Source organism: Lolium rigidum, chromosome 4, assembly GCF_022539505.1.
Source record: "Lolium rigidum isolate FL_2022 chromosome 4, APGP_CSIRO_Lrig_0.1, whole genome shotgun sequence".
Taxonomy (NCBI): Eukaryota; Viridiplantae; Streptophyta; class Magnoliopsida; order Poales; family Poaceae; genus Lolium; species Lolium rigidum.
In genome coordinates, this window is record NC_061511.1 from 238,567,254 (window position 1) to 238,578,338 (window position 11,085).

At 54.3% G+C, this 11,085-nt stretch overlaps 1 protein-coding gene across 1 annotated transcript; it reads right to left on the bottom strand.

Moving 5' to 3' along the window:
* Positions 1-8,984: 8,984 nt before the first annotated feature.
* Positions 8,985-10,605, bottom strand: LOC124707353 (thioredoxin H-type-like). Its single transcript, XM_047239013.1, has 3 exons — positions 10,456-10,605; positions 9,436-9,558; positions 8,985-9,344 (listed from the first exon to the last, which is right to left on the bottom strand). Exons 1-3 carry the CDS (start codon positions 10,588-10,590, stop codon positions 9,204-9,206), a joined length of 399 nt encoding a protein of 132 aa, XP_047094969.1. The 5' UTR covers positions 10,591-10,605; the 3' UTR covers positions 8,985-9,203.
* Between the last annotated feature and the right edge of the window lie 480 nt (positions 10,606-11,085).

The window sequence follows — 11,085 nt, forward strand, 5'->3', positions numbered from 1 at the left end:
ACCCCCAATTCGACGAAAGAATCAACGGGATTTTCCGAGTACGGCCGGTCAACGGCCCGGTCGGACCGGCCCGGCACCGGCCAGCCCGGTCGGGACCGGCTCCGGCGCTTATGCCATCCGGCGAGGATCCAGATGAGGAGGAAGCCCTCCGGTCGTCGCCCGGTCTCCGGCCCGGTTAGGACCGGCGTATCCGGTCGGGGAGCCCGGTCGGACCGGGCTAACGACCGGCTGCCCGGCACCAGCCGGATTCCGCGCTTGTGCCATCCGGCGCATTCCGATAAGCCCGAAGCTCCTCCGGTCAAGCTCCGGTCCCTGCTCGGTTGAAACCGGCCGGCCCGGTCGTGATCCCGGTCTCGACCGGACCGTGCACCGGACGGCCGGCGCCAAACCCGGTCAACCGGCTTCCTCGAAGAAAATCTGATGTGGCAAGTTGTCCAACGGCCAGATTTTGAAGACCACTATAAATACCCCTTCTTCTACCTTGGAAAGGGTAGGCACTACACTACAAGCTGTTCTTGAGCTCCTTCTTCCATGCTCCATTGTTAGAAACACCAAAAGCCTCAGATCTCCCTCCTCCTCCACCCAAACTCAAATCCCTTCGGGGAAACGATAGAGGAGGACTCGATCTACCGTTCTACCAAGCCAAATCTTATTCCCCCTTGTATTCATCAAGAAGCTTGCTTCCTAGGGTTCCTTGGAAACCCTAGGTGGGCAAGAAGGAGTCCGGAAGCATCCGGGCTGTGGATCTGCTCCGGGCAAGATTGTGAAGGTTTGGAGGCTACCTCAAAGTCTACCACAAGTGAGAGAGCTATTCCTTCGTGGGATAGGCTCCGGAGAATAGGGTGAGCCTTCGTGGCGCGGGGAATCCTTCGTGGGACCTCCACTCCTCCAAACGTGACGTACCTTGTTGCAAAGCAAGGGAACACGGGAATACATCCTCGTCTCCGCGTGCTACCGGTTATCTCTAACCGAACTCCTTACTTGTGATTTAACGCGCTGTGAGAGCCTTCGTGCTCGAGTTAGTTGTATCCTCATATAGGTTGCTTCACCTAGTTTGCATTAGGCTCACCTTTATATTCCGCAAAGCCTAATATTGCAAAGAAAAAATTAAAATCTGTAGAAACCTATTCACCCCCCCTCTAGGTTTACCATCTCTATACTTTCACACCCTTCACTGAGGGTACTCGTAGATGCTCAAGGAAAACTCCGGGCGGAATTGGTTTCCTGCCGGATCCGAGCTTGGACAACATGTCTGCTGCTGTGTTATCGTCTCTCCTGACGTACTTGACTTCGTATCCGAGGAAGCACTTGGCGATCTCGTCCACTTCGTCTCTGTAAGCCGCCATGACGGAGTTTCTGGCGTTCCAGGTTCCGGCTACTTGTTGTGCCACCAGGTCGGAATCTCCGTAGCATATGATGTGCTTGATCCCAATTTCCTTAGCGATGCGCAGACCGTGTAGTAGAGCCTCGTATTCCGCCATATTGTTGGTTGCTTCGAAGTGAATCTGCGAGACGTCTGCAGTTCTTCTCCGGTAGGTGACTTCGGGGTAACTCCAGCCCCCGAGCCTTGATGCTGCTTGGATCCGTCAAAGTGCATGACCCAAGCTTCGGGTTCCGAGCACGGGTGTGCCCTCCGGTGCTTCAGTCCAATCCGCGATGAAATCCGCTAGAACTTGAGACTTGATTGCAGTTCGGGCTTCGTAGTTGATGTCAAAGGCAGATAATTCAATGCCCCATTTTGCTACGCGTCCTGTTGCGTCGGAGTTGTTTATGATTGTTGCCAGGGGAGCCTTGCTCACCACTGTCATTGGGTGCTCCTGGAAGTAGTGTCTCAGCTTCCGGCTGCCTAGGAAAACTCCGTATGCTAGCTTCGAAAGTGAGGGTATCTCTGCTTGGATTCCGTCGGGACTTCACTAATGTAATAGACGAGGCCTTTGGACTCCGTGCTCAAATCCTTCTTCCTTTCGCACCACCACGATTACGAGGCTGATAACTTTGTTGGTAGCCGCTATGTAGAGGAGCATAGGCTCGACTCAACCGGAGCTGCCAATATAGGTGGGGAGGAGAGTATGTTCTTCAACTCCTGAAGTGCTTTATCCGTTGCCTCATCCCGGACAAATTTGTCCGTTTTCTTCGACGACTTGTATAGAGGTAAAGCTTTCTCGCCAAGACGGCTAACAAATCTACTGATTGCCGCAACGCAACCGGTTAATCGTTGCACATCTTTGAGACAAGTTGGCCTTTTGATGTTCGGGATAGCCTTGATTTTTCCGGATTAACTTCAATGCCCCCGTGAGAAACAATGAAGCCAAGGAGTTTTCCTGCCGGGTACGCCAAAGACGCACTTCAGCGGATTCAACATCATCTTGTACCGTCGGAGATTATCAAAGGTTTCCTTAAGGTCGCTCGGCGAGGTCGGATCCCTTTCGGGTCATGACCGCGATGTCGTCAACGTAGGCGTGCACGTTCCGGCCGATTTGGTCCTTCGAGCACCGCCGCATCGTACGTTGGTATGTGGCACCTGCGTTTTTCAAGCCAAAAGGCATGGTAACATAGCAGTATGTGCCAAAGGGTGTGATGAAGGAGGTCGCCTTTTGGTCAGACTCCTTCATCAAGATCTGATGATACCCGGAATATGCGTCAAGAAAACATAGAAGCTCCGCCCCTGCCGTCGAATCAATGACTTGGTCAATGCGCGGCAAGGGGAACGGATCTTTCGGACAATGCTTATTCACGCCGGAGTAATCGATGCACATTCTTAGTATTTCAGAATTCTTTTTGGGTACAAGGACGGGGTTTGCGACCCAATCAGTATGGATAACTTCTACTACAAAACCTGCCTCTAGTAACTTTGCTAATTCCATTCCTATGGCGCGGCGCTTCTTATCACCAAAGCGTCGCATAGCTTGCTTCACCGGTTTTGCACCCGGATTTATGTTGAGGTAGTGCTCGGCGAGTTCCCTTGGTACTCCGGACATGTCAGAAGGTTGCCATGCGAAGATATCCATGTTAGCTCTGAGGAACTCGACGAGCGTGCTTTCCTATTTGGGGTCCATGTTGGCTCCGACTGAAACCTGCTTGGAGCTGTCACCTTCAATGAGGTCATGCTTCTTGGTTTCTATCGCGGCCTTGAACGAGGTCTTCTGTTCGGAGATCTGCTTCTTGGTGGTCTGCATCTCAGTCGGATCCACCGCGGCTCTGTAGCCTTGCAACTCCTCTCCAGATATGACGGATTCTGCAAAGGCGGCTTCGCCTTCCTCGCAGTCCCTAGCTTTCTTGTAGTCTCCGGACACGGTGATCCAACCATTAGGACCCGGAATCTTGAGCTTGTTGTAGATGTAGCATGCCCTGGCGTGGAACTTGTGGTAGGTGGGCTGCCGAAGATCACGTGGTAGGAGCTTTTGAAGGGCACCACTTCAAACGTGATCATCTCTTCGCGGTAGTTGTTCACATTGCCGAAGGCCACGGGAAGTTTGATGCTGCCCAGAGAGTTTGCCTTCTTACCCGGAACCACACCATGAAATTCGGTGGTGCTGTGTTTGAGCTGTTCCTTGGTGAGGTTCATCTTCTCCAGGGTCTCCAGGTACATGATGTTCAGGCTAGCTCCTCCGTCCATAAGACATTTGGAAAAGTCATACCCGTCTATGCGGGGACTCACAACCAGAGCGTAGCACTCTTTGGGGATGACGGCCGGGTGATCCGACCTGTCAAAGGTACAGGCTTTCTCCGACCACTTGACATACTGCGGCACAGCCGGAACTGTGGCGTTCAAGATTCGGAGCGCTGATTTTTTCGCACGGACAGCTGGGGTTCCAAGGAAGGTGTGGTAAGTTCCGACACTCTTCTTACCAAAGGGGTTGGACTTGTTAGCTGCGGTACCCTCCTTGGGTTCCGGCGAAGCGTCATCCTGGTCCATGGCTTCGGAACTGTCCTCCTCTTTGTCCTTGTTCTTGCCCTTGCCTCCTTTGCCGCGCGGGCGGTGCTTCCGGGCTCGCTTGTATCCTGCCTCCGGGTCATTCTTCAGATCGTTGACCCATTTGCAGTTGCGATTGGTATGGGTGGATTTGCCCGTAGCCGGATCCAGATGGGCCAGGCATGGCATATCCCTGTATTCTTCGTATGTTTGGGGGGCGCGGGATCCGGCTGCGGTGACCTCGTCAGCGCGCTGCTGGCCCCTGCCTGCTCCGCCTCCACGTCCGCGGCCTCTTCCGCCTCCCGGACCTCCGCGTTGGAACGTCATGGCTACCATGTCGGATCCTCCGCCCTTCTGGTCTTCAGGGGGGTTCTTCCGCTTGTTGCTGCTGCTGACGCCGTTATCACGGTTTTTCTTCGTTGGTGCGGGGGTATGGGTCGTAGCTGCGAGATCTCCGCCTGCGTCGTCATCGGCGGCAGTATGATCGCTGGCGATGTTTATCATCTCGTCAAGAGTGAGTTTGTTCGCGTTCACCAGGCAGGTAAGTTTGTGGCGCAGCAACCCCCCACGCTACAGACCACCAATGAAGGCGTGCATTGCTGTGCGGTTATCTACGTTCTCGCACTCGTTTCTGGTTGCCAACCATCGGGTGAGGAAGCTTCTAGATGTCTCGCCCTTCTTCTGGATGCAAGCTTGAAGATCGCTGGTGGTGGCCGGTTTCTTGTAGGTACCCCTGAAGTGGTTCTCGAAAGCCTTCTTCAGGTCCAACCAGCAAAAGATAGTGTTTTCCTCAAGGTCATTGAGCCAAACACGAGCTGGACCAATAAGGTACAACTGGAGCATGCGGCAGGCTATATTCGGGGTTCCTCCGGCGAAGGTTACTGCATTGTAGTAATCCTCGATCCAGGTATCCGGCCTCTCGCTGCCATCATAATGCTTCAGGTTTCCTGGTAGCTTAAGGTTCAAGCTTCTTGGCTTTGGTTCCTCTCGGATCATCTGGCCAAAGCACCTTGGACCGATGTAGTCGGATCTGTACTCGTTGAGGCGATCCCGGGCATCACGGGGGGCACCACCGGGTGATTTTGAGCGGGAACGGGATCTCCGGCCACTGCCTCCGCCTCCACCTCCGCCTCCACTGGGTGGTGGCGAGGGAGATCTGCGAGGGGGCCTGTAAGATGTTCTTCCGCCCTCAGATTCTCGGCGTGGTTCCCGCGGCTGGCTCCGGCTTCGGTGGCTCCTTTCCTCTTGGTGGTGGTCGCCTCCGTCGTTCCGGCTCCTGCGTGGTTCGGGTGCGTACTCCTCGTTCCGGCTCCTCCTTGGTTCCGGGTCGCGTCCTTGGCTTCTGCGAGGCTCAGGGTCACGTTCTTGATTCCGACGAGGCTCAGGCTCGCGGTCTTGATTCCGGCTTCTGCGTGGTTCCGACGTACGCTCCCTGCTCCTGTCTCTAGGAGGCGGCATATTGTCGCGGATGTTGATTCCACCTGGCCCATGGGGCCTGGGGTTTCCGGCAGGACTGCGACGTCGAGGGGGTAGCGGAGGACGCGAAGCTCGGGGTGGTGGTGATGGAACACGGTACTTATCTCCGCCGGCATACATCGCATCCTTTCCCTTTGCCGGGTTTTTCGGAGTTGAATCCGATGGTATGGGGATTGGATTTGGATGGTCTCTGACTTTCCTCCTGCGCTCCGTAGATCCGGTGCGCGACTCGCCATCACGTTGTTGACTTGCTGTGGCGTCCTTCTGCGCGGTAGATATGCATTGCTCCGGATTGGATGCTAACCTGCGCGAAGTGTCTGCCTTGCTCTGTTGCTGCATTGCTGAGGCAACGAGCTTCCGGACGTAGTTGATCTCAATCTCCTCGTCCTTCTTCTTTAGGAGCTCCGCAACCTTCTTCATGTTATCCTTTGGAGTTGCGAGCGGCTGCTGCTCTGTGGGTGTTGCGAAGGTAATCTTGCGGGGAAGGATGGCCTCTCGCCTGATTCTAGCTTCTTCCTCCTGCACAAATTTTACCTTGGCCTCCCAGTGCTTCTCGAGTTGCCTGACCTTTTCGAGAGATTCATCAACCTCGCGATCCTTCTTCTGAAAGTGGTCCACGAAGTTCGCCGCTATGGTTCTTTCTTCCCTCATGGCGGCTGCGGTCCTGGCGAACTTCTGAGCTGTTGCCAGCATCTCCTGTCTTTTGGCTTCTAAGGCCTCCGGATCTGCAGCTTCCTCGGGAGTTATTGGCTTGTTGAGAATATCGGACTTTGCGACTAAATCCATGCGTGCTTGCTCGACCATCTCTTCTGGTGACAGGACATCGTTTCGCGGCCGTGCCCGATCTAACGGGGGCCTTACATTGGATGGTCCTGGGTCGGAGTTGGAGGCTTCGTCTTCCGTTTCCGGCTGATCCAGCGGTGCCACGGTTGCTAGAACCTGCATCGGCTGGGCGGATTCCACTTCAGCTTGCTCACCGCCTCCGAGTTCCTCGAGCTTGCGATTGAATTCCTCTGTATTCATGGATGAAGCGCCGTCATCTTCTTCCCCGATTGCGAGCTCCTTCGTCAAGCGATTGTATTCTTCTGTGCCTATTGAGGAGGCATCATCGGAATTTGGGCTCAAGTTTCCGAGGATAGATTCCTCAGGGTTTCCGGCTTCCTCTTGTCCCGGAGCGTCGCTGTCTCCGACTGCTTCGGCGGATCCGGAGCTACGTTGTTTCCGGGTGCCTCAACCTCGCAAAGGATCGGCCTCGTCCTGGTGGAGGGCGTCTCCTCGCGGTATGGGCCAAGAAGTGCACGAAGTGACACCTTTGCTTCTCTAACACCGGGAGACCCGAGCGGATCCGCATTGGTCTTCCACCGTTTTCTCCTGCTCGGGGGCGGATTGGGTGGGTTTTGATTTTTCTCGATCTAAGGCGGAACCTTCCTTAAGAAGCTCCTCGCGACTCGGATTGGATCTTCGCGACGAGCGTCCGGCCTCGGCGGCGGACGCGTCAGAGTTACTTACCAGTGCGTTTCCGTCGGAATCGACGGTCTCGCCGATGAAGATGTGGATGCCGCCGATTGGGACGATGGAGAGCTTGACGGGGTTTGTCCTAGCTGGAATCCAGAATTCGTCCGGACGGGCGATCGGAAAATTCCTGGCGTAGAGTACGCGCCCCACAGCGATCGAGTCGTCGTAGCTTCCCATGGCGGAGCCCTCCCGGTTCCGGCCTCCAGACGCCTCAGGCCCCACGATGGGCGCCAACTGTCGTTGCCTAATCGACAATACCTCGGAGGAGGGATCCTCACGAGGGGGAGAAGAAGTAGGGGCCATAGGGCGGAGTGCACACGGGACGGTGGTACGCGAGTTACCCGGCTTCGGAACACCCGCACGATGACGGGGCCTCACCGCCGCTTGTCCGGAATTATCCGGGCGCTTGCGCGTTGTTACAATGGTTGTGGTTGTGCCTCTAGGGCTCCCGGGATCCGGCTTATAAAGGCGCACGGATCTAGGGTTTACATGGAGAGTCCTAGCCGGAATACAAGTTGCCTAACTACGGTACAATATCTTGCCGTGTACGTCAAGGATCCGCCTTCCTTATGGCCGTACCGGATCCGGATACTTTATGGGCCTCCACGGATCCGGCCTCCTTCGTAGGTCGGTTAGGATCCGGCTCCGGGTTCCCGGGCTGGACTTCATCCTTCTTGATCAACGACAGAATCGGGCCGCCCGATGGGCCCCATGCCACCATCACCGTCTGTGGGCCACCCGGGCTTGCCGGATCTAGGCCATGTCGTTGATATACCCATAAAGTATACCCACAACATCGCTGATGTCCGGCGACTGGGTCTCCGGATCCTACGCCCGGCCGCCTCGCCGTTGTCGCTGGCTCTGAGGACCTGAACGTTGTTCGCGTCCTCGCCCTCGTCGTTGTCGTCCTCGTACTGGTCCTCGTCGTCCTCGTACTTATCGCGCTCGTCCCCCTCGTCGAGCTCGCGGACGAAGAAGTCGACATCGCCGAGGAATCCAGCTCGCCGGTGCGCGTCGAACTCCCACGCGCCGAGCAAGATCCAGTTGTACGATGTCAGCGCGGCCTGATCGTCGCGTAGATCCGGTGGCAAGATGGCTCGGCAGCGCCGGACCTCATGGTGACGCTCTCGTCCCTCACGTGGCATTGGAGGGACCGGTACGCGTCTAGAGTTCACGTACCAGCCCCTCCCGGCAGGCCCGCATCCGGCCATGGCATCGGGCGGTTCTCCTCCCAGAGCTAGCGCGCAAGGCCGACGGGGACGTACAGCTTGTGCCGCGGCTTCTTGCCAGAACTCGAGCCGCCGGCCTCATGGCCATTCTTCCTCTTTCGGTATGGCCAGCCCTTCCCCATGGCGTCGGTCGGCTGTGTGTGTGGCAAGAGGGCACTGGCAATGGCGTGGGCGAGATAATGGGCACCGCCAACGGCCCTTAAAAAGGCTTGGATGCCCCATCGACTTCAGTGCCCTGCCATTGAAACCGCTGCGACGCCGCTCACCAGCGCAGGCGCGGAAGGCGAGACGCGCCATTAAGGTGGCACAGAAAAGCTACGATGCGCCGCTCGCGTTGAAGGCGATGCGCCGCTCGCGTTGAAGGCGAAGCATCAGGGTCGCTATGCGAGGAGCAGACACATCCACTGGTCTCGCGGTGTATGCGTAGATGCACTGGCGGAGCATATTTGAAGACATGATTTTTGATGACATAGACACATCCACTGGTCTCGCGGTGTATGCGTAGATGCACTGGCGGAGCATATTTGAAGACATGATTTTTGATGACATGATAGTCACTATGCGCCGGGCCGCTAGGTCTTTTGCGTCGATCCGTAAGGAGCAAGTAGCTGCTCCGATTCCAAAAGCTAAATCCTGACAATTCCTAAGATTTGGATCTTGCATAGTTCCTCATCAATGTGGCCCTAAATAAGCACCGGAAAGTTAAGCTAGCCACAATTTTGTAAGCTTGCAGAGCTCGAAGATCAAGATCGAAACCGAAATGCGCTGGCTTGAGATGTCATGATTTAGCTAAGCCCGCCCGTCTCGCCAATCACCCCGTATATGCAAAAGCCAATTAGGAACTTCGACCATTACCAAAGCAACAGGCATGATTCACCACCATTTAAGCATCTCATGTGACATAAGCCGATCATATGCAAAAGAACTAGCTTGGATCAAGAAAGGGATTATCCTCAAACTAAGCAGTAGAAAGCAGTTAACACAAACATACAAGGTACCAGTACAGAGGCACTACATTATTCAGATGTGACCCATCATTTTATTTAGGCGAATAGTACTCGACTACGTAATTACGCGCATGCGGTTGCGTGTAGCCCGAGCTTGGCCGTCAGTTCATCCTTGGCAGCTCCAACAACCCTGTCCTTAACATCTCCTTCCTTCATAAACAGGAATGTCGGCATGGCCTCAACACTGAATTGCTCAGCAATTGGCTGTTCATCACATAGACATATCATTGTTAGGAAAACAACTCAGAATTTTGCACAATGATACTCTGTAAACAGCACCACAACTTATGTTTACCTTCAGTTCATCAACATCAACCTTCAGAAAAGCAACATGCGGAAACTTCCTGGCAAGATCAGCAAAAATTGGAGCGATGATGCGGCATGGCGGGCACCATGATGCAGTGAAGTCAATCACCACCTGTTAGGAGGAAAAACAAGGTTAGTATGAACTAGATAAAAAAAAGTGTGTATGGGTTGATGAAACTGTTGACAATTCAACATCATAAAAGCCTACAGAGCGTCCAGACCGAAGTTACTATAACTTCTGCAAAGAAAAATTACATCAAACTGATGTGATCATTCATTTCTGAAGTTCAGGTGGAAATTTCAGCCAAGGTAAGCCACAAATACTCATTATAAACTACGAAATAATTTGTCATAGGAATTATCATGGGTCAGGGTTGAGTTTAATTAGCATCTATGGTTAGTATGATCATTCTTATCATACAAAGTTGAATAAAAATTACGGTCTACATGTAGAAAACCGGTGCAAAATTTGTATCACTACCAAAATAGCAGAGGATAGTTTTCAACCTACTTGAATTGTACCTAACAAGGCCAGATAAGGAAGTCCGAAAACTACAGTACTGCTAGAGCCTCGGGATACCTGCTGCAGAAGTTAGATCCCCCCCCCCCCAAAAACTACAGTACTAGCTGGCTTAACAAGGCCCGATTATTAACGTACTGGAACTATGTGCTTAACAAGGCCCGATTATTAACTGTGGTCACAAAATAGATCCCAGCACCGCCAAGAAGGGGATCAAAGAAACCGTACTACGCTCCCCGAATCACAAAGCATAATCGCAGCTAGACCAACCTGATTAACCATGAACTCGTCCTCAGGCGCCCACAAAACACATAGCAGCACGAAACAGCTCCAACAATTCGCCCAACAACCTAGGGTTCACGCTTGGATGAACAACGAGACACGCACGCTCGAGCAGAACCTGAAACACCATGCACCCAAGCCCTACACAAGGATCCCGCTCGCCGCTTCGCAGAGCTAGAGAAGGGAGAGGAATCGGGAGATTCATACCAGCCTCTTGGCGGCGTTGGCCTCCTCGATCTGGATGGTCCACGCCTCGAGGCTGTGGATCGCGATCACCTCCCCCAAAACATCCGTCGCCGGCGCCGGCGCCGCCGCCGGCGTCGCCGCTGCTGCCGACGCCATCTCTCTCTCTCCTCGGCAAGGACAAGGACCGCTTATTTCTCACGCGCTTGTTGTGTTCCGCCTCTATCTCTCCGGTCTCGGCTCGTCTTCCGAAAGATATTGTCCGACGGGAGCCTGATTTATCGGTGGGCGGTGTGAATGACGGATCTACCCTTCTGCACGAAATTACATGGACTTTCTGTCCATCTGGCCCAAGTGTGCACAGCTGTGGCCGTTGATTCAGCCGACCGAGCCACGTGAGCACTATTCAAGATCTTTTTTTACCGTGTGATATCAAATTGATAGTTCTGCCACGGAGGCAGTGCTACGTTTACAGGTACTAGACGGCCGGACGGTGTGTCACCGGTCACAGTCGTCTGAGTCGGGCAAGGTCCCCTCCTCGCGCCATCACGACTCCGACATCTCCCATGCGAAGAAGGAGCGGCGGTGGAGCGTGTGCTCGAGCTCGAAGACCTTGTCCCAGTACGGAGAATCGACGCCGTATCAAGGCAGCAC

What these genes read in the sequence shown, in the direction of transcription:
- LOC124707353 (XM_047239013.1), bottom strand. Translation starts at nt 10,590, where the DNA reads ATGGCGTCGGCAGCAGCGGCGACGCCGGCGGCGGCGCCGGCGCCGGCG. An exon ending in CCAACGCCGCCAAGAGGCTG is followed by an intron (nt 9,559 to 10,455) that starts GTATGAATCTCC and finishes TCCTCCTAACAG; the next exon opens with GTGGTGATTGACTTCACTGC. An exon ending in TTGATGTTGATGAACTGAAG is followed by an intron (nt 9,345 to 9,435) that starts GTAAACATAAGT and finishes TGTGATGAACAG; the next exon opens with CCAATTGCTGAGCAATTCAG.